This window comes from Colletotrichum lupini, chromosome 2, assembly GCF_023278565.1.
Source record: "Colletotrichum lupini chromosome 2, complete sequence".
Taxonomy (NCBI): domain Eukaryota; kingdom Fungi; phylum Ascomycota; class Sordariomycetes; order Glomerellales; family Glomerellaceae; genus Colletotrichum; species Colletotrichum lupini.
The window spans coordinates 6512337-6532757 of NC_064675.1; the positions used below are offsets into that span (position 1 = coordinate 6512337).

Consider the following 20421-nt stretch of genomic DNA (forward strand, 5'->3'; position numbering starts at 1 on the left):
CTATCCGGCTATCTGTAGTGTTCTCGTCGAAGATGTTTGAGTAAGGAGGCGTCATAAAGAACAGTCGCTCGAATATGTGTGGGACCGTGATAACCCGAAATCTTCTCGAGGTCAATGATAGTCTCAATATGTGCGAACCTCCATTTTCATTCAATTGAATACAGATTTGGGAAAGAATCTCTGTCGGAAGGTGCTCTAGGCTTGTCGATGTAGCCATTGGGGGCTTGGTGTGCGATTAACGGCTCCTTGCGGCTAGGATCTTGAGCTGAGAAGTTTGAGACTACCTTGTTGAGCAAAGCTGCAGAGTTACGAAAGTGATTCAACGTCGTTCCTGAAATTCAAGTGATTTTGAGCCTTAGGTGCCAGATTTCATCATGTCCTCCAGAAACCTCAGTAACTTTCCAGGAGTTCTAGTGAGCCTACGGCTGCCTATTCGACCCCGCTGTGACCGTGTAACGCCTACTTACTAAGAGCCACTCAGCCAATAACAAGCTTTCATATCACATGGCCTTTTGGTGAGTCATCCGAACAGATACTGGTCTCTGTTCTTAATAGTTGATTGCAAATTTCAAGGGTCTTGCCCGAGTAAAAGCTGCTGCGGATGACTCTTGGATGCGACTTGGTCACCAGTAAGCTTCTTTCATCATTGACCCTGTCTCGATGACAAGAATCGGTTTCTTCGATGTTTCTTAGAGAAGTACTGATTGATACTGAAGACAAATTTATCTTTTAGTCTCCAATTATCAAACCATTCAATGTTTTCCAAATCAGCCTAATTCAGAAAGAATCCATTCTTCTTCAGTCATCGTCTCAATGGAAACCGGCAGACCTCCATCATCCAAGTTGACATACACACATCCGTTTAGCCTCGAAACATCGAATTCAAAAGTGAGACCAAGTAGAACAAATTGTTCCCTAACCTGCCGCAGTTGGTCCAAGAGACCTTGAGACAACGGACCATCAAAAAGCAGTTTGTTGTGAACTAGTTGTAACTCAGGGCAGCAATCCTCAAGATTGCGCGCAAAAACGGGTAGGGCATCATGGAACGGTCTAGGGCTCTTGTATGTGACGCGCAAACTCCTTACGGCTCTTGGTAGAAGATTGACGAATATTTGTTCCGTCCCATTTCCTTGATCCTCGCCAGCCGATCCCTCAACTGCGTCTTCCCACAAGCACACACTGTCAAGCTGTAAATTCATCAAGGCTGTGAAATGCTTTAGAGAGGTGATGAGCCCCGAATTGGGCTGATTCTGATCCGTAGTCGATGGCTCTCTTCTCCGGCCTGCCCACGTGTTGGAATGGAACTTTAAAGAAAGTCCTTCCAATTGTGGTTCAAAGCTCTCCAAAGCGTCAACCACATCTTGCGGAGCACATCTCTCGTCTCTGAGAGAATAGTAATCGTACTCAAAGTTAATTAAAGCGGGACACCCTGTCAAGATGCCCCTGAGCTCTGAGCCCGTGAAGTTTGATGAGCTAAGTCGGAGATCCTTGACCTTTTCAAAGTGCCAGCCTTCCATCGGTGCCGTTACGCCCTGTATACGGAGGGTTTGAAGATTGGGAGCCATCTCACTCAGTGGCCGGAGAAAGGTGCCGGGCCCGAATAGCCGCAGGTGGACGTTTTTCAACAAAGGGAACATGGGCTGACGGTGGAACGAGGATGAGTCTTGAATCGTCATTAACACTTGGAAGGCATTCCGATAGCGGCCTATACTATAGTCGAGTGTGAGGATGTTGGGCGTATGTGCGATGATGAGTTCTGCGAAGAACGCACGCACAGTGACGAGCCGCTGCATATCGTCGTCACTAAGGGCCCAGCCCCGCCTACCCTCGAGAGAAGGGTGAGCACCGCCGAGGCGGAGTAGTTCCGGAACCGGGACGTCAAATTTGGAGGCTGTCTGAAGGATGAAATCCATGTCTTCCTCGTTGATGGCAGGCACGGCGCCCCGTGATGATGGACAATGGACACTAGAGACATGCGCGGCGATTGTTGGTTTGGTGACTATGGTGCGCAGTAAGTTCGCTCGGGTATCGCGAGTTGGACGAGGGCTAGATCTTCGAGGTCGACGTCTCCCCGTACTTGTCGCGACGGTGATATGTTTGAATATGATGGGGACTGAAATAGCCCGCAAATATTTTGAAGCCTGAGAGATCGACAAGAGTCCCGCTTGGTCGTCTCCGAGTGATGTACAGATCGCAGTCAACACCTCTGGAGGAAGATTTTCGAGCTTGGTAGCTAGCATACTGCGTAAGCACAGTGTATCTATTCAGGCAAATGTATGCAGCAGAAATTAAATGGCTCAAGACCGTTGAATGAGAACGGTTGTTGTCAGCTAGAAGTTCATGAGAATGAGGAACACGCTTCCAGCCTGCTGAAGATTGCTGCCTGTCTACCCCACTTCAGTAAGCAGCTAGTCGTGCCTGGACACATTTAGCTCCCTTGTGCAACTCGAAGATGTAATGCAACGCTGATTCCCTGTCGTCTTCTGAGTGAGTAGGTAAGGTACCTAGCCCTCTCCGACTGGCTATTACACTGGAGGCCTTTGCGTCAAGATATTGGAATTGACATCCTTGATTGGAACCTGCGCTAGCTTCAAAGGTCTCTGAGTCCTGACCTCTCCACGACGGATGGATTCCCTAAGTTCGGACGGAGTCAACAGCTGATTGAATCAAACGAAACAAGAAAGAAAGTGGTATTTATTTGAAGATTCGACTACCATTTCGTAAAGTGAAGCAAATATGAACCCATTAGGAAACTGTTCCCTGACGCCGATTCCGTGTATGTCCGTACTCCTCTTCCCTGCCTCCAAACTCCATTATTCCCAATCCTTTTCTACTTTCCACGCATCGCTGGGCCTCAATCCAGCAGCACCGAAATCGCAACCTCTATGGCCCCATTTCCGACGGAAGGTTTCCCGTCCGGCCTCCGTCATGACGTCTATCCCAATTTGGAATCCAAGGGCATCATATGAATAAGGCTCCCGTGGATCTCCTCCCCTCTGACCCAACTGCCAAGTATTCCTCTCGCGATCCGCATGCTTATGGTTGAACATATCCTGGCTGATTCTGTGCAGCCTTCTGAAAGATGTCAAAGGATCGACAGCCGTCGTTGAATCCTCCTCCACGCCATCAGCCGCATCGTCCACCGGCGCTCCCGTCTCATCCAATTCCGGAACAGCGTCAGGTACCGGCAGGCTCCGCTTGTCGTCTTCCAGGGGGACCTCGCCTAAAACCTTGCTCTGTGGTGGATTCGGATCCGTGAAGCCAAACCCCTCGGGAACCTCCCCCTCGCGGTACAGGACGCGTAAGTCATCCAGCACTGACGCAACATCCTGGACAATACCCGCCTGCGCCTCTTTGATGCTCCATCCCGCCTCCTCGAGCCGCCAATGCATGTCGCAGTCAGTCATGTAGTACGGGATGAACGTGTCGAAGCCACCGACGTCTTCGTAAGCGCGCGGGTTCACCAGGGCGAGGTGGTCGTATGCGAAGAAGCGGGCGCCCCACTTGTGATCTGATCGCATCGTCTCATTCAGCTCCTTGACGGCCAGCTCGTAGATGGTCTGGTACTCGGGCGTGCCGACCGCACCAGAGACTCCTGGGATTCCTTCCTCGCTGGAGAGAACGAAAGCGTCCATGTGGCTCCAGAAGTAGTACGACCACGGCTTCTCCTTTGCCACTGTGATGAAGAAATTTTGGAGCTGCGCAAAGTTGAGCAGGACCGGCGTGCGCATGACGTGGACGCCGAGCATGTGGAGCTGCGTGTAATTGAGATAGAACGGGTTTTGCAGCGATAACCGGCCGCGAGCATTCGAATCGTGAACGCCGGTATTCTCCACGACATAGATCTGCTCGGCTGGCCACCCAGCGGTGATGTATCCGACAACTGTCTGCAGCAGCATCGGCCAACTCCGCGTGAAGCCGATCATCAGGGGCGGCGCGGTCGTCAAGGAGTATTTGTGGTAGACGTTGGGCTTTTCGGGTCTATTCCACGATGGAACCGGCGGCGGCATGCCCGAAGAGAGGAGCGGGAAAGGATCTTTGACGGGTGGTGGTGTCCATGTCGGTTGCGGCTTGTATTTAGGTTTCGCTGTCGGTGTCGATGTGAGGCTGTTGATCTTTGGTGGTTTCGCATCGGCCACCTTCTCGATGACTGTGTATCCGAACTCGGTTTGGACGAAGAAGAGTAAGAGGCAGATTGCCAACAAGACGTAGATGATGGGAACGTTCCGACTGGATCTTGAACCCGTCATTGAGAGCATCCGTGGTGCTGGCATCGACAACATTGTGAGTCTATGGTTGATGAATTCGATGTGAAGAAAGGGTGAAATTCGAATCGCCGTGGCGAAGTATAACGACCGTTGGGCGTTTGGTGGGAAGCGGTCGCGACGGGTCGAACTTGCAGCTAGTTGCTCTAGTGTCTTGTAAGACACGAAGGGTGACGTGTTCGCGTTGTCCAAGATAAGTGATACGAAATGGACGGATATACGGCAACAAAGGCGTTGCGCCTCATTCGCTGGTTGAAAACAAGAAGCAGAGACGTTCCCGTTTGTGGTTGGTGACGTCGGTCTGAGAGCCGGTCTGTTTAACGTCGTGATACTCTTGTGTAAGGAAGCAATGCTGTTTTCCTCCCCAGCTTCTTACACGTCCGTTCCACAATGCCTTGTTTGCGTTACACGCTGATTCGGGTCTCTCATGAACAAGTTGATAAGGAATTCGCTTGCGTTGAAATCGAATTGAATGCTGCTATCCGCTACATTCGGAGGGTTGAATACATATGGTGATAAATCTGACGTAGAATGCCGTTATGCACAGAGTTGGGACAGTATGGTTGAGGGCGGCGTCTTTGAGAAGTATGGGACGAAGGAAACCAGAAACGAATTAGATAATAACACCTGACATTATCCAACAGAAAATGACAAAAGAGTTCCTTTGTTTGATGAGCGGACGGAAAACGGAAACCAACAGAATCACCCCCTTCGGCAAAGATTGCAAAAGAAACGCTCCGGGCGATAAGCAAACAGACTTTTAAGTGAAGGAGAGCATGTGTTGAACGGGGTTTGGGAGAATGTTTGTAGACGTCACCGCCACACAAACAATCCATACCCACACCAACACTCACCACTTCCAACGCCAACGCTAAGCTCCAACACCAAAACCAGACTGCTAGCGAAGAGCTAACATCAGATGTTTCAAAACACCAGAGCCACGCGTTTCCCTTCCCCCCAAAGCCCCGGGGTTGGACCTTGGCGGGTGACGCTTTGACGGGCCCGATCGACCGACGACGGGGCACGTCCCCCCAAGCTACAGGCTACGAGGATGAAAGGGGCTTTCGGCGGGGACCCGAAGTGGGAGGACGTACGGCTCTTGTGGGCGCTACCGTCTAATCTTAGAAAAGCTTGTTTTCGATCGTCACTAGGTTGTTCCCTCGTCGCGAGGAGCGGACGGGGTGAATGTCGGGCCACGAACGGTAGTCCTAGGTTTCGCTGGATGACTGGGAAGCTCAGTCGGTTGGAGTGAACTTGTGCACCCTTTTTTCCTTCCCTTTTTTCTAGAGTTCTAAAATGTAACGAGCAGCTTCCTTTTCGAGAAGGCTTCTCGTCCAGTCTTTCGCACTCACTGGACTTACGAGAACGAGGCGATTTTGAGGCGGAGGAGAGTTAATTGAGAGTTGTATGAGTTGAGGCATCAGCTCCATGTAGATCATCGCAAACCCTGACTCGGGACAGAGTATCTCTATACAGTGGACCAGTAACAACGGAATGCAAATGCAAACCCAGTCACAAAGTATATTGGTCGCTCTTTACAAGACTCCCGTGGACCCGTTTAATGATCAGCCGCTGCGGCGCTCGCCACCCCACCTCAATGCTTGAAGCCATGGTTCCAACTTGAGTAGGATACACCGATGGTGATTGAGGCGGCTTGCTGTTACGGCTGAAAATGTAGACGAATCTATACGTCACTGAAAGAAGAAACTTTAGGTTGGGTGTTTATAGAGAGGCAAGACATCCAAATACTTAGGTCCAACGCTGAGACGGTGTCATCGGTGTTAAGCCATATGAGAAGAGAAGCCAAGGGGTATCAAATCTATTGAGAGTCAAACAGTCGCTAACAGGATTCTACTATTCGTACATGTAGCAAAGCGGCGCCCCAGAAACCGTGTTCATGAGGTCCTTGATCTTTACTGGCGAGTTGAGAGGCGTGAGGTCAATATCATCCTCGACACTACCCTCAGGGCTTTTTGGGTTATCCTGAAGAGTCATCGTACCAAACACTCCCTGGCGATTCTTCAAATCAAGGTTCTGCCAGATCCAGTACACACGATCGACCTGGGCTTGATGGACCCAGAATGCCGGGTCGCCGGGTGCGATGACACCATCCGCCCCGGGGTCGCCACCAATAATGAAATGACCACCGCCGTGGATTCCCAGTGTGTTGGGGAAGAAGCGATCGTCTCCTTGTAATAGCGAAGAGAAGTTCTTAATATTGGTCTGCTCGAGAATGAGAGTCGTCGTGTTCCTAAATGAGTTGAACCGCTGGGCCACATCCTTGTTCAGGTCCCGCTTCAGACATCTAGGCAGGTCTTGTAGGGGATCTGTGACGTTGAAGGGCCTCGTGGTGCCGTATTGCGCGAGTGCGGCGGGACCAATGTGGACGGTCATGTTCTGGAAGGGGCCTGACTTGATGCAACCTCCTCCGGTCCCGGGTTTGAGTTTAATAGTGTTGTTCGAGAAGGGCTGACGTAGTTGCAGGCCATCGTGGGGGATGAACTCGCCATCACCTCCTAGTGAGAGCTCGGTGCCGTCAAAGAGGGGTGAGGCGGCTGGGTTGTTTACATCGAGTCCCCATTCCCAGTATGGAAGAGCACCTGTTGGAATTAGCTTCGCGAAAGTTGCCATGGCAAAAACCATACACCGAAGTGCGAACCTTTGTATCTACATTGAGTGCGTAGTCTTTGCTCGAAGCTAGCCAAGTAATAACGATGCCATGCAAAGAATGAGGCCTAGGGTGATCGTCAGCATACCAGTCACGATGTAGGTATTATGATGTATGTCGTATCATGGCAAAGACTTACTGTAAGATGTGTGTTGCGGAAGCTAGTGTAGTGAACAGCTACAAAATCGTCATAAAGAGACTTTGCCATCGGCACTCTCTTGGGATCCGATATGACCGGCTCGTTCATAATGCATTGCACGGCGGTTATGAAGGACTTCCTTTCCGTGACAGTCAACTTCCGCCTATCAAGAGATTAGTAATCGCCCCTGGGAACCCAAGAGGACGGAGTTCATCTACTCACCATTCTTTCCTCATCAACACGCCTTCTCCCTGGCACAACCTCGTACCATTGGTCGTAATGTTGGATATTGGATGTTTCTGTGGCACATTGATCCTCCGCACATTCTCGAGTGCCCTCTTGTTGAGTTTTGCCAGAGCCGTTCCATTATTCATCTCCTCCTCTGTGAACTCGGGCTTCGCCTTTGGTGGATTCGGCTCCGGCTTAGGCGCCGGCGGTGCGATGGGCACCGGCGCAGGAGGTGCTTTTGGTATCGAAGTTGGAGTTACCGTTGGCTTTGGCTTGGGACCCGGCGGTGCTATCGGAACAGGCGCTGGGGGAGGCTTTGGTCTTGGCCCTTGAGATACGGATGGTCTCGGTATTGGGGCCGGCGGCGGGGCTAACGTGTCCGGTTTCTTCTTATGATGAGCGTTACCGGGCGTAGTGAGTGTGAGAAGCACGAAGATAGCTCCAAACAGCCAGGCCCAACGCTTGCAGGAAGTCATCACGCCTGGCGACTAAGCTTGGAGGCTACTGACTGATGCTGAGCAATATTCACCGCAAACGAAAGATTATAGAATCAGAAAGACATCAAGCATCAGTCCCTAAGAGGTAGGAGACAGGAAATTGGGGCAGGGAAGATTGACGATATAAGAAGACAAGAGCGCAGATCCTAGCCATCGGCTAGTTTCAACCAGCAAAGACTAGGCAAAGTATAGGGAACTACCATATTGCGATGAGACAGAGGTTATTTGTGCATGGATGGGTAGGCTGACCCTGTCTTAGCCTGAGAACTATTGCCTATGATCTGGTGAACGGGTGTCATTGGCTGTGCGTAGCGTTGGGAGTCTTGCTCGGCAAACGTTATAATAACCTTTTGCTCCCCGCTCAAGGGCCGTGCCTGGAGATGGTCGCTTCGGCGGCGGCACCACCGCCCTGGTACATCTCGCTTGCCCGTTGACAGCTGCCGGTAGTGCATAGTGACTTTCGGCAAAGGCGAACGGCGTGGGTTCGATCGGCATACTTCTCGGCCGCGCTGGTTCCCGAAGGGAGGAATGGTGATGGCTGAAGGCTAAGCTACGAAGCCAAATATGAGCTTGATGTCTGCGGTGTTCGTCGTAGCTTTGAATTCATGATATCACCTTGAACTGAGTCCCCAGACAGTTGCAGTAGCTGAAATGAACTTAACAGGCGAAGCGTGGGAGTAGAGCTTGTCTAGTCGCCTGCCTGGGGTAAACCAAGTTGAGGCCAGAGACTGTTCTGGATTTGCGCGCAACGTATTTCGGCAACGCGAGACAACGTGCCCAATACTGATAGAGCGCCGTTTCCCGCGAGACTTGACATCTTGGCGAGAGTTGTGCCTAAGCAATTGAAAGGTTCGGGCGGCAAATCTAAATGCCTCTCAGACTGCTTGAGCGAGCTCATGATCTTGCGGGATTTAGCGGAAGAACAAAGTTATTGTGACTAGAACAATAACTCGCATCAGTCGATGACGGCAGGACGGCAGTGCCATGTGTAAAGTGGGATGATGAAGACCCAAGCGCAAACAGATGCCCAGAGCGCTGAAATGATGGGCGAACGCCGACGAAGTCGCGAGAGATCATACCCGGCTAAGGCATAGAACACGGGGTGTCTTGGATAGTTCATCAGTTTTAGCTCAACAGAACGTGAAGGTAGAGAGTCGGGGAGGGTTCGGTAGAGTTTCGAGGATCACGATGTCTATTCCGAACTAGCCTAGATTGCACCCTGGAACGCCCGTCTCGGTCTCTGTTGTGAAAGCGGACGCCTTCGTATCCTAGAATGAGACGTAATCGGTGAAGCAAAAAGGAAAAAATATAACCGTCCAGGACTTTCACAACAGCTTGTCTAGACTAAAACACCCGGCCGAGACTTGAGGAACCACACCCGAGGCGACATCTCGGAACCCCGTTGGCTTGTTCGTGGACCGAGGCGGTCACGTTCGCGTACCGCGGCAGACGCAACCTTGAGACGATCCATGATGAGATGCGTTGTATGCATATGTTGCATGCTGCATAGGTAGTCAGACACCTTGTCGCATCGAGGTGATGTCGGGGTGGAGTTGGAGCGTCTATTTCTAAGCTCGCGGTGTGTTGTCTTGTCACGAGTTGAAGTTGGCGGTCAGCGCCTGAGGTTGTCTCATTACTCCCGGAGAATTAATGGGAGGTGCAGGTACTCCGTACCTCTTCGTACCTGACTTGGAACGCACGTCAATTGGACCCACTTGTCGGATGCGGCGCGAGCTTCGCCTATTTCTTTAGCGAGCGCGTTTCTAGTGCTCACCTTTCCAAATTTCCAGCGGTGATTCACCTTGATTCACTGAGAAACCGCAGTCACTCGCCGTGATGTTGACTCATCATTGGGCACGGACCCAAATTCCCCCCCAAATGAGTCCAACGACCCCGCCACGTCCGCCACCGCTGATAAGATAAAAAATTCGAAAATCCCGGGCGACGATGGAGGGGCAGAGGGGTACTCAACATCCACGCTCTAAGCAACCACTGTTTCTACCTTGAAAAGCCTCGAGCCAGCACCAAGCCACAGACAAGCTACATCACGAGCACCGCCAATCCAAAGGAGAAGTGCTCATCATGGCTTCCAACGAGTCTCCCGCTGCTCCCCATGAGCCCCCCTATACATACCGCCCCAACCAGGGCTACGAACAGACCGAAGACATCCCCGCCGAGCTGAGAACCGTGCCCCACGATGCCACAGGCCAGGAAGAAGACGACGACGACTTGGAGGACGTCTTTGGCGAGGATGAAGAGATTGATGACGAGGACTGGACTGCCGACTCTGGCGATCTGACAAAGTCCTACAACCGCCAGCGCATGTTCAACAACAACGACAACGCCGTCCCGCGTTCCAACGTCCAGAGACCGACCGCCAATACCAAGTCGAGCGTCGACGACCAGATCACAGCACTTTCCAAGCATGCTGCCAAGATCAGATTGGATAGCGTCAAGGATACCGATGAGAAGAGCAAGGACAAGGCGGACCGCGCGACAAGTGAGCAGGTTCTGGATCAGCGTACGCGCATGATCCTGCTGCAGATGATCAACCGCGGCATCGTCAGTGAAATCCACGGTGCCATCAGCACTGGAAAAGAGGCCAACGTCTACCACGCCATTCTGCACCCCGAGGGAGACGGTCCTAATGTTCAGCGCGCCATTAAGGTGTACAAGACTTCGATTCTCGTCTTCAAGGATCGCGAAAGATACATCGCTGGCGAGCATCGTTTCCAGAAGGGTTTCGACAAGAGCAGCAACAGAAAGATGGTCAAGCTGTGGGCTGAGAAGGAGTTCCGTAACTTAAGGAGAATACACGCTGCGGGCATCCCGTGCCCAGAACCCATCAGCCTGAAGCTGCACGTTCTGGCCATGGGTTTCCTTGGCGACAAGAAGGGATGGGCGTATCCCCGCCTGAGAGACGCAAATCTGACTGGAGACGACGTCGAAGAGCAGTGGAGGGCACTGTACGTTCAGCTGCTGGGCCTCATGCGCCGGATATACCAGATTTGCAGGCTCGTCCACGCCGATCTGAGCGAGTACAACGTCCTGTACAACGCTGGAAAGCTGTATATCATTGACGTATCCCAGAGTGTAGAGCCCGATCACCCGCGGGCGTTGGAGTTCCTGCGCATGGATATCAAGAACGTCGGCGACTTCTTCAGGAGAAAGGGCGTCGATACGCTCAGCGACCGCAGCATCTTTGACTTCATCTCTGCGACAGACGGCCCTGTCGAAGAGCCCGCCCTGGGCGAGGCTATCGAGCAGTTGTACACCAACAGACCTGCGGACGACGAGGAAGCTGCTGCCGAGCAGGAGGTTGACAACGAGGTCTTCCGGAAACAGTACATTCCCCAGACCCTCGAACAGGTCTACGACATTGAGAAGGATGCCGCCAAGATCGGGCAGGGTGATGGTGATCAGCTTGTCTACAAGAACCTTTTGGCCGACACTGTCGTCAAGGACGAAGAGAAGAAAGAAGAGGAGGAGGAGGAAGAGACATCAGAGGACGAGTCAGGCAGCGGAGCTTCTCTGGCCAGTGGCGAGGAGGACGATTCCAAGTTTGACAAGGGCCGGCCTAGGGGGCGCAAGCACGAAGACAAGGAGGAGAAGAAGGCAAGTCTAAATCGTGGTCTTTGAGGAGTAGCGTTACTAACACAACACAGCAACACAAGCAAGCGGTTAAGGAGGCCAAGCGCGAGAAGCGCAAGGAGAAGATTCCCAAGAGCGTCAAGAAGAAGCTCGTCTCTGCGTCGTCAAGAAAGAAGCACTAGACTGCTGACTCGGGGACTAGAGCAAGCGAGCCGCATGGGCTCCAGCGAGGATAGGTCTGGCGGCGGAGGACATATTCATGTGTATGCAATCGGGTGATGAAGACTCGATCGGCCACGGACGGGCGGGATGCCGTGTTTTGGCTCTTGCGCCGTAACCGCTCCTTGCCCGTCATAACTGGCTCTAGAATGCTCTGGAGGTTTCACACGCCTCGAGGGTATCGTGATGATCAAGGAGAGCTCTGACGATTGCTACCATTCTGCGGCGGTGTTAGAACCTGGGCATGGAAGAGTGTGGGCTATTCAGGTCGAGCCCATCCATCAGTGACGACATATACCGAGCAGATAATCAAAGGCATCTTCTTCGCCATTTCTTCCTTTGGACTTCGTGATGTGACACCCTGCCCTTTCCTCAATATGCCTCTTTCCCTCTGCCCAAGGTGGGACGGGTGCCTACCTGCCTCGTATGGTACTAGAGTACTTAGCTGCGAAGGTGAGCGACGTTCGAAGGTGAGGAAGGCACGTATTCCCGCCTTCCTGCACCTTACTCCTGCCTTCCGCAATTTCACGTTGACGGCGGAAGGTATCTAGGCATCCCGTTCTTGCCTCTTCTCACGGATCCTTAGGTCTCGCCTCTTTTTCTTCCACAAATTCCTTCAACCCTCCACAGAATCACACTTCGGACACTCTTTCATCCTCAACTCTGAGTCCATCATCACTCGTTTCTTCCACCTTCACTAAGACGTTGCCGATTTCCGACCTTTTTCAAGGCAAAACTACCTCCACTCGTTACTCCCGACGACCGCTCAACATGTTGAAGCCTCTCCTCATCTTGCTGGTGGCTGTCATGGTCGCGGCTCAGGCCAACCATGTCATCTCCGGCTTCGAGTATCTCGGATGCGTCAGTGTCACCTCGGACAAGTTCGACGCTTTTGTCGACTTTGGTAAAGGCTACACCCCTGAGCAGTGTCAATCGGCTTGCACCGGTCGCAACTACGCTGCTACTTTCCCCGAGTAAGTCATCTTCCAGGGCATATGCATGGCCATTCTCTACATTATCATCCCAGCTGAACATTGATACTGATGATGGATTGTTCCGCCGCAATAGTGGTTGTCGTTGTGGGAGCAGCATCCAGAGCTTCCCAGTCGTGAACGAGGCTCTCTGTAGCTACCCGTGCAACCGCAACACCGCGCTTGGCCAGTGTGGATTTTTCAACCCACCGACCTGCAGCTATGCCAATGTGTACAAGGCCTGTAACGAGATGCCGCTCCCCTCTGATCCGTCTCCCGTTGGCCCGGCCTCGACCGGTCCAGTTGGCAACGATCCAGGTTCAGATATCACGTACTCCACAATCCGACTCCCTCCCATCACCCGTACCGTGAAACTGGCTACGAGATCTACCGTCATCATCCAGAGCGTCACGCCTGGTAGCGATGGTCTGACAACTTCCTGCACCGTGCTGTCGGGCACTCCCACTACTCTGGCGCCAGCGTCTCCTTCAGCTCCCACAGTTGTCGTTCAGACGGTCATCGTTCATGTCCCGCCAAAGAGCACCCCTGGATTGCAGAGTTACGGCAGTGTCCAGTCGGATCCTCCCGTGGCTACCGCACCACCGGCTGCGCCGATGACTGAGACATACACCAACCCGTCCTCGCCATCTCAGACGACTCCCAGCGACCCCAACGTCACCAGTCTGACCTCGTACGACGACCCTCCCGTTGCCGTTCCTCCTCCCGGCAATGTCACTGTTCCCGTTGCTACATCGACCCCCGATGGACCGATGTTCCAGACTCTCATTCTAACGGACGACCCTCCTGCTGCCACCGCGACGTCCACGCCAGCCGTCGTGACTCAGAGCCCAGCGCAGCGGCTCACAGTCTCGGGCATTGGCATCGTCGTTGGGGTTCTGATCGCGATGGGTTTCTAGTTACTTACCGCTCATGTATGAGCATGTACGAGAAAGAAACAACGAGAAACAAGGGTGGACGGCGAGAATGTTACTTGCTTGGAAGATTTTTGGAGGCTCTGAGGCCTGATAGTCACCGGCAGCCATTAGTTCAGGGGCGTGATGCTGGGGAAAGTTGCTAGCATAGTCTCAGGCTCTTGTCAAGACGCGAACATTAAGAGAATCATCTGTCTTATTCCCGAGGCTGACTTGCCCGTGATTATTTGACGAACGTGAGGTTGAGCCCTCACAGATGCGCCGCCAATCAGGGTTGCCTTAGTGATTAATTTCTTCCAGAGTTGCCTTCATGGCTGAATCCTCCCAGACGCATCTGCATTCTTGACCTAAGGCCGCTTGCGGTTGCTTCAGTGGCAGGATTCAGGGGTACAGTCTAGGCACTGTAACATGGCCGTTCGTCAATCCGCTGGCTGCTCTTCCCTGCCAAATTTCGCACTGTGTGGAGGACCTTCCTGGAACTGGGACCTGGTGAAGAGTACGTACCGAAGACCGCCTTATCGTCAAATTCAGGGCAGTCGCCCCGATCCGGGACCTTCTCGGAGTCATGCCCGGCGTCCAGATAGTTCGTTTAGGCGGTACTTCAAGTCTGCAAGACCATCTGCTGCCTTACCTCACTGGGTTTCCTTACTCCTGCAACATCTCTTGCTTTCTTAACTTCAACAAGAACAGCAGATAGTCGGGCAAACTGATCAACATCTGCGCCGCCATCTGCTCTGCCGTTCGGTACGGCGCCCAGCAGCCATGTCGGAACTACCCCTCCAAATACCAACCCTGGGTCGCGACACATTACCGCGGGCCATGCCGCGCGACGCGCCTCTCACCGCTTCGGATGCGGACGCAGTTCCGGCCACGTCGATCAAAGGAGACGACCGAGCCGAAGTAACCCCCGACGCCGAGGCCGTCGCCTCTTACCAGATTTCTCTGCCCATCCGGACACGGCAGCCGTCCAGGGAAGCGAAGAAGCGTGCGGGTGGCTCTGCGGGGCCGTTCTTCGAGGTCCTCTCATCCGACCTCCGCTACCAGATTTACCAGCTGGCTTTTGGCCGCAAGATCCTACACCTGTACTTACTGTATCGCCGCAGCCTCCAGCCAGATGTGAGATGGAGGAAAGGCCATCAACCTGTGCCGGCTTGGTACCCCCATTCACCGAGCGTGTCGCCTATGGATCCGCCTTTTGCCGATGCGAGTATGACGCCGCAGTGGTACTGGTGGAGCTGCGTGTGCGGCCCCGAGGACCGCAAGCTCGAGACCAAACTGTCTGATCAGTGTCCTAGAGGGTTCTACCAGACGTGTGGTCCTAAGGAGACATATCTGGGTATACTCCCGTGGCTGCTGACATGCCGAAGAGCGTGAGTTTGCTCTCCGCACCTGGGCGAGTTCATCGTAACGCATGAGACTAAGCCAACAGCGGTTGTGTCACATCAGATGACCAGTACTGACTGAATTACAGCTACGAAGAGACGATACAGGTCTTGTACGCGAGCAACACATTCAAGTTCGAGCAGAGGCTTGAGGCTATGTATTTTCCGTACGCCATCGCTACGCCGCACTTCACTTGGATCACATCTCTAGAAATACGCATACCGGATCGTGATGAGTCCCTTGTCGACAAATCGTTAGACAAGTCCCCGCGGCCATCACCTGGAGCACCCACGATCACTGAGCTTCGCGCACTGAGCCCCCGAGATCAGTATCTGAACATTATCAAAAGCATCGCGCCAAACTTCCCTGCCCTCCGTCGGTTACATATTTCGTTTGAGGGCTCCGTTCGTAGGGTCCCGGTTCCTCGACCAAATGTGACAACGCTCCTCATCTCCACTCTCGGTGAGGTGGACACAGACGAGCTGGAGTCTCTCATCCTAGGTCCCATTGACACGATGCCAGTGGAGATTGAGAAGCAGGTTCTGTTTTATCAATCACTCTACACAGCACTTCTCACAGCAGAGAGCCAGAAGAGCGAGGGCGAGGTCAAGGAGGTGGAGTACCTGCGGAGCGACGGTCGCCCTGGATGGACCAAGTTCTGGCGGTCGTTAGACTCAGCAGAGGGGAGCAAGACTGGATACTGGGTTTGCAAGCATGGCTGAGAAGCCGAGACCGAAGGTTGACAGCCTAGAAGGCAGGCTTGTCTCGGTTCATGTATAGGCCCCGTCACACGTCACGGTTCGTCTGAGGCTCGCCTCGTTCGGCCGGCGCATCACACTATACCAAGGCATTTCAAGTTCCAAACAGACGTCTGTCAAGTTGGTTCACTTCTCTGATTACGCAGAGCTGTCCTGGAAGCAAGCTTTCTAGTTCTCGAGTGCTGACGCTTTGCGGAGGTATCGGATGTGGGGAAGGCGAGAGCACCGCGGCCGAGCCGTGCGCCGTGCGGAGGCTGTCCTTCATGCTTCTGTGCCTCTGCCCCTCATCCGATACCCATGTTCTCCCCTTCCGCGCCAGCGTTTTGTAAAGTAACCCTCCTTCGTTCTCGGAATTTGTAGGGATGGATCATGCAATCTTCCTGCCGCTTGCTTGCTACTTATTGTAACAGGAGAAGAAACGAAAAAGTCAGCTCTGCAAACGCTATGGCGGCACGACGGTCTCCAACAAAACGTTTCCATTGTCTGTGAGCACATGTCTCCTGTTTCCTCTCGGTGGAGTGACCTGACTGGGGGTAGAGAGCTCTCTGCTGTTATATAATACGAGAGCTGTCGCACGTTTTGATGTCTGCGGCACTAACATATGCACGCTCGGTTGTGGCTTCTTTTCATCTTCAGCTCAGCTCATCTTCGGTCTTTGGGAATCTTGAGATCACCGGCGCTCAAAGACACTCGCAATTCATAGCGAAGTACTAACGGAACGAGACGAAATACCCGCGAGAAACATCGGGTCGAGCTACGGGAACAACCGACAGACGCGGGACTAAACTAGCGACCGCGGGAGACGAATTTGCCGCCAACGAAACGAAACGGAACGAAACAAAACGTACCGTGCCGCCATGCATTCGCCAATGTCAAGCCTCGACCATTGGTGGTGGCGCTTCCTAGAGAACCATGTCTACCGCATCCCTCCACCGCCGAAGCGCAAGCGCACGAAGCCGATGCAAGTTCTCTGCGTCGGTCCGCCGCGCAGCGCTACCGAGTCCCTGCAGCAGGCTCTACTTGCGCTCGGGTACGATCATACCTATCACGGCTGGGATATCGTCTACGACGACCCGCCGATTCCTGCTACGGGATGGGGGAAGCTTGCTCGGAAGAAGTGGTACGGCGGTGGCGGGTCATCCTCGCCGAAACGCAAAGGAGGCAAAGAGATTGATGACACATCATCAGAAGGCGACTGCCAGATCACAGCTGAGGAATTTGACGAGCTGCTGGGCCACTGTGTCGCGGTGACGGACGCAGCGGCGAGTTGCTTTGCGGCGGAGATGATCCGAGCGTACCCCGAGGCCAAAGTTGTGCTCAATGTGCGGCGGGACCTTGACTCGTGGCATAAGAGCGCGGTCAAAACGCTGGTTCACGTGAATGAGAGCTGGAGCTTCTGGGTGTCGAGTCTGTTGGATCGAGAGGCGTTTTGGGCGTGGCACGTGTATGAGAGGTTCTTGTGGGCCTTGTTCTTCCGCGCGCCGGATGGCGATATGGCGAGAGCGATTAGGAGGAACGGCAAGTGGGTTTATCGTGGTAAGTATTTTTCTTTTTCTTGTCCTGACTACTGCTTTAGTGTCGGCTCAATGTTGCTTTTTTGGGGGGTCAAGCCTTTTCTATTGCTTCTTTCAAGCACAAGCCTTTTCTGCACGCGCGTCACAAGAGTCTTGCCTGGCCTTGAGTGGATGCTCGTGGTCTGATCTACGAGACCTCCGCCGACAAGACGGACCCACGTCTCGCGGCAGGAAAACCTCGTGGGATGACGGGACTAACGGCACGTAATAGAACACTGCGACATGATCCGAGGCATGGTGCCCGCTGACCGATTGCTCGAGTGGTCCGCCGATGAAGGATGGGAGCCTCTGTGCAAGTTCCTGGGTAAGGAGGTGCCCGATGTGCCGTTCCCGCACGCGAATGCCGCTGGGCCTGGGGGCGGCTGGAAGGCGAGGGAGGAGATGGCGATTAAGAGGTGGGTTGAAGGGGTATTGACGAATTTGATACTGTTAGGGATTTTCTTTGTGGGAGGGTGTGCTGTCTGGATCAAGTATGGGAGGTGAAGACAACATCTTGTGTGAAGATTGGTGTTAGAGTAAGCTGAATCGGAGAGAGTATTATGGTGCGTTCCTATAATGCGGATGATGCGGAACATGTTACGAGACGCTGTAGGCGGTTGCGGAATAGTTACTCTTGAAGTCCTCACGGGCCGGGGACATCCATCGTAGTACGAGAGAACAGGTCGTACCCAGATGCGATGCTATAATGACTTGCCTTGCTACCTTCAAGTTCTCAACCACAAATACTTGTCCCTTGTCTGAATAGGATCACTGGTCAACATCATTGCCGCGATATTGCGTTACTCAGTGTTCGGAACGCTTATTCTGCCGCGGGTTGAGTGCTCACGGCCGCCCTGCCCAAGGTACTCAGTCGTACTATCAGATAATGTTAAGTTTACTACAGCTGGCATGGGTCAATTTCTTTCGTTCATTGACGATAGTCTTTATCACTCACCTGGCATGGTTAATTTCTCTTAGCTTTGTTGTTTGAAGGGGGACGCGGTTTGTTTCTCGCTCGCGCTCACGGTTGATGATAATCTAGGAAGCGATGAAGGCAACCTCAATGGTCTGATTGACTGGAATTGTTTGTGATTTAAACGTACTGTTTGTGATTTAAACGTATCGATGATACCGTAGCCATCTCCGAAACGCAACCATGGAGTTCCTCAAACACCTGCAAACCGACTTCTTCAAGGTATTGACGCCATAAGTATCTCCGAAATGTCAAAATAAAGCTTTTATTAGACCTTGCAGCCCCCGCGGCAGCTAGCCCATCTTCAACTTCATGATCAAGCTATTCGATCTGAAAACTAAATGTTGCCTGTTTTATTCAAATGTAAGAAATTACATTCCCGCAAGTCGCCCTCTAGAAGTTGGAAACTGGAGCTTCACATCCATCTTATTACTTTCAGCAACATACTGGGTACCGAATCAACACATCCAGACAAGAGAAAGAATGAGAGCAGAGCATCTTAGTGATGCTTCCACTCAAGTTGAGACAGCGTCGTCGGCCTCGGCCCCGACGTCAATATCCACTCTTCCAATGGAAATCATCGAGAGGATTGCTCAATGCGTCGACGTTCGAGTAGTAGATGATATATACGCACTATCTCGAACGTGCAAAGGCTTTTATCATTGCTGCATCCTCATCTATCACAAAAGGGTGGTTGACAGACACCCCTATCTACTCAACTGGGCCACCGTACTCGGCAGAATTGATCTCATGAAGAGATTCCTCAAGGCGGGAGCAAGCCAGAATGCAAAGATTCGCAATATGGAACTTGCCAGTCGACTACTGTCCTATCCGCCGTTTCTTGTTAGTCCGACGAACATCTTTCGGCGGTTCTTTTACCAGGAATTTGACGAGATTTTCGTGACGCGTTGTCACAAAAAACCGGCTGTCAAAATACACCGCCTCCGACGAGCAATGCCCGACGAACTTTGTCTGACGCCGCTCAGTATCGCTGTCCATCAAGCCAACTACGAAGCCTTCACCTTGCTGTGCAACCACAAACCCAATTGGAAAATACTACTCAATCCTGAACTTCTCGACGCAGAAGGAAAGACACGCGGGGTATATTGGCGTCTCTGCGACATGGCTCTTGACCACGACGACGAAGAGATGCTGCTGAGAGTCTTGCCAACAGTGCTAGCAATGGACTTGGGTTATCTCGTCCGATTCTACACGAGACTGACGCTGGCAAGCCTCATGAATCATGATTTCTTGAGGGTGGCGGCGCTCTTCCTTCGACACTTATCCTTCAACAACTACTACATGGTCATTGGCAATTATTTTTTCTTTGGCGCCGACGTCAATGTAAGATGGACGTACATGGATGGCCGAACCGCTCTGATGCATGCCTTATATCTGTCAATCAACAAGAAAAGACGGCCAGACTTCTTTGCGGATTGGGCTGCCTTACTAGTTCATCACGGGGCCAATGTTGACGACGACCGCGGCTTGGGACACACGCTTCTCATAGAGGCCTGCTACATGGGCATTTTTGACCAGGCGCGTGTCCTCCTCTCGATCGGAGCTTCGCCCACTACGGCATTCATTCGCGCCGGCTGTCCTGTATTGGTTCAACGGTCTCTCTCGCAGGGCGGCGTGTTCCACATGAGGTGCAACGGCAACGGTCTTCAGGTCCAGGACTTCACGCCCCTTGAGATCGCGTGTCTGCCGAGTATGCACGCCTTTTCATATGGGTTGTTACGTTATTCCGCGAGAGGCGACGCCCAAGCAGAGGCGAGATACCAGATCTGGCACGCGTCGCGGTTGGCATTCGTAAAGTCCATAGCACCGACTTTGACTGGGGCTTTTGGTCAACTGATCCTACGGACGGCCTTGTCTATCGCAGCTGAGGGTCGGGAGGTAGACCTTGTCCGCGCCCTGCTGGAGGCTGGTGCAGGCCTTACCGGTGGACGTTGGCTGTCCTTGGGTAGGATCGGACACTTGCCTCCACTTGTTGTTGCTCTGCGTACATCGGAGGTCTTTAGGTACGAGCGTGGTCACGCTGAGAAGACGGCCAGACTGCTACTTGAAAGCGGGGCGGATGTGAGGGATTTGGACGAGTTTCCGGACGCCCTGTGGAAATTTGATCAGATCTTTGGGATTCCTGCCTCTGATTACAAACGGCCGGAACGATAGCCAGGTTTCTTGAAGTCTGGACTCCAGGAAAGTTACCTGTAGCTCACCACATTTTGAATAGGAAGTGCG

At 52.8% G+C, this 20421-nt stretch overlaps 8 protein-coding genes across 8 annotated transcripts; 4 read left to right on the forward strand and 4 right to left on the reverse strand.

The window, feature by feature from the left end:
- Positions 1 to 767: 767 nt before the first annotated feature.
- On the reverse strand, positions 768 to 2746 carry CLUP02_04308 (uncharacterized protein; the record flags this gene model as incomplete). Its single annotated transcript, XM_049283323.1, has 6 exons — positions 768 to 1999; positions 2078 to 2260; positions 2319 to 2366; positions 2427 to 2473; positions 2530 to 2634; positions 2715 to 2746. 6 exons carry the CDS (start codon positions 2744 to 2746, stop codon positions 768 to 770), a joined length of 1647 nt encoding a protein of 548 aa, XP_049140466.1.
- A 67-nt stretch (positions 2747 to 2813) lies between these two features.
- On the reverse strand, positions 2814 to 4283 carry CLUP02_04309 (uncharacterized protein; the record flags this gene model as incomplete). Its single annotated transcript, XM_049283324.1, has 1 exon — positions 2814 to 4283. One exon carries the CDS (start codon positions 4281 to 4283, stop codon positions 2814 to 2816), a length of 1470 nt encoding a protein of 489 aa, XP_049140467.1.
- A 1836-nt stretch (positions 4284 to 6119) lies between these two features.
- CLUP02_04310 (uncharacterized protein) lies at positions 6120 to 7776 on the reverse strand (the record flags this gene model as incomplete). Its single annotated transcript, XM_049283325.1, has 4 exons — positions 6120 to 6865; positions 6925 to 7000; positions 7073 to 7235; positions 7295 to 7776. The coding sequence occupies 4 exons, from the start codon at positions 7774 to 7776 to the stop codon at positions 6120 to 6122; spliced, it is 1467 nt and encodes a 488-aa protein (XP_049140468.1).
- Positions 7777 to 8158: 382 nt separating this feature from the next.
- CLUP02_04311 (uncharacterized protein) lies at positions 8159 to 9431 on the reverse strand (the record flags this gene model as incomplete). The annotated part of the gene is made up of 6 exons (XM_049283326.1): positions 8159 to 8342; positions 8413 to 8671; positions 8736 to 8880; positions 8938 to 9065; positions 9151 to 9299; positions 9394 to 9431. The coding sequence occupies 6 exons, from the start codon at positions 9429 to 9431 to the stop codon at positions 8159 to 8161; spliced, it is 903 nt and encodes a 300-aa protein (XP_049140469.1).
- Positions 9432 to 9879: 448 nt separating this feature from the next.
- Positions 9880 to 11570, forward strand: CLUP02_04312 (RIO1 family protein; the record flags this gene model as incomplete). The annotated part of the gene is made up of 2 exons (XM_049283327.1): positions 9880 to 11428; positions 11476 to 11570. 2 exons carry the CDS (start codon positions 9880 to 9882, stop codon positions 11568 to 11570), a joined length of 1644 nt encoding a protein of 547 aa, XP_049140470.1.
- Positions 11571 to 12414: 844 nt separating this feature from the next.
- CLUP02_04313 (uncharacterized protein) lies at positions 12415 to 13495 on the forward strand (the record flags this gene model as incomplete). The annotated part of the gene is made up of 3 exons (XM_049283328.1): positions 12415 to 12581; positions 12676 to 13259; positions 13293 to 13495. The coding sequence occupies 3 exons, from the start codon at positions 12415 to 12417 to the stop codon at positions 13493 to 13495; spliced, it is 954 nt and encodes a 317-aa protein (XP_049140471.1).
- Positions 13496 to 14272: 777 nt separating this feature from the next.
- CLUP02_04314 (uncharacterized protein) lies at positions 14273 to 17739 on the forward strand (the record flags this gene model as incomplete). Its single annotated transcript, XM_049283329.1, has 5 exons — positions 14273 to 14880; positions 14982 to 15560; positions 16442 to 17187; positions 17437 to 17620; positions 17697 to 17739. 5 exons carry the CDS (start codon positions 14273 to 14275, stop codon positions 17737 to 17739), a joined length of 2160 nt encoding a protein of 719 aa, XP_049140472.1.
- A 621-nt stretch (positions 17740 to 18360) lies between these two features.
- Positions 18361 to 20352, forward strand: CLUP02_04315 (uncharacterized protein; the record flags this gene model as incomplete). The annotated part of the gene is made up of 2 exons (XM_049283330.1): positions 18361 to 18399; positions 18475 to 20352. 2 exons carry the CDS (start codon positions 18361 to 18363, stop codon positions 20350 to 20352), a joined length of 1917 nt encoding a protein of 638 aa, XP_049140473.1.
- Positions 20353 to 20421: the final 69 nt, after the last annotated feature.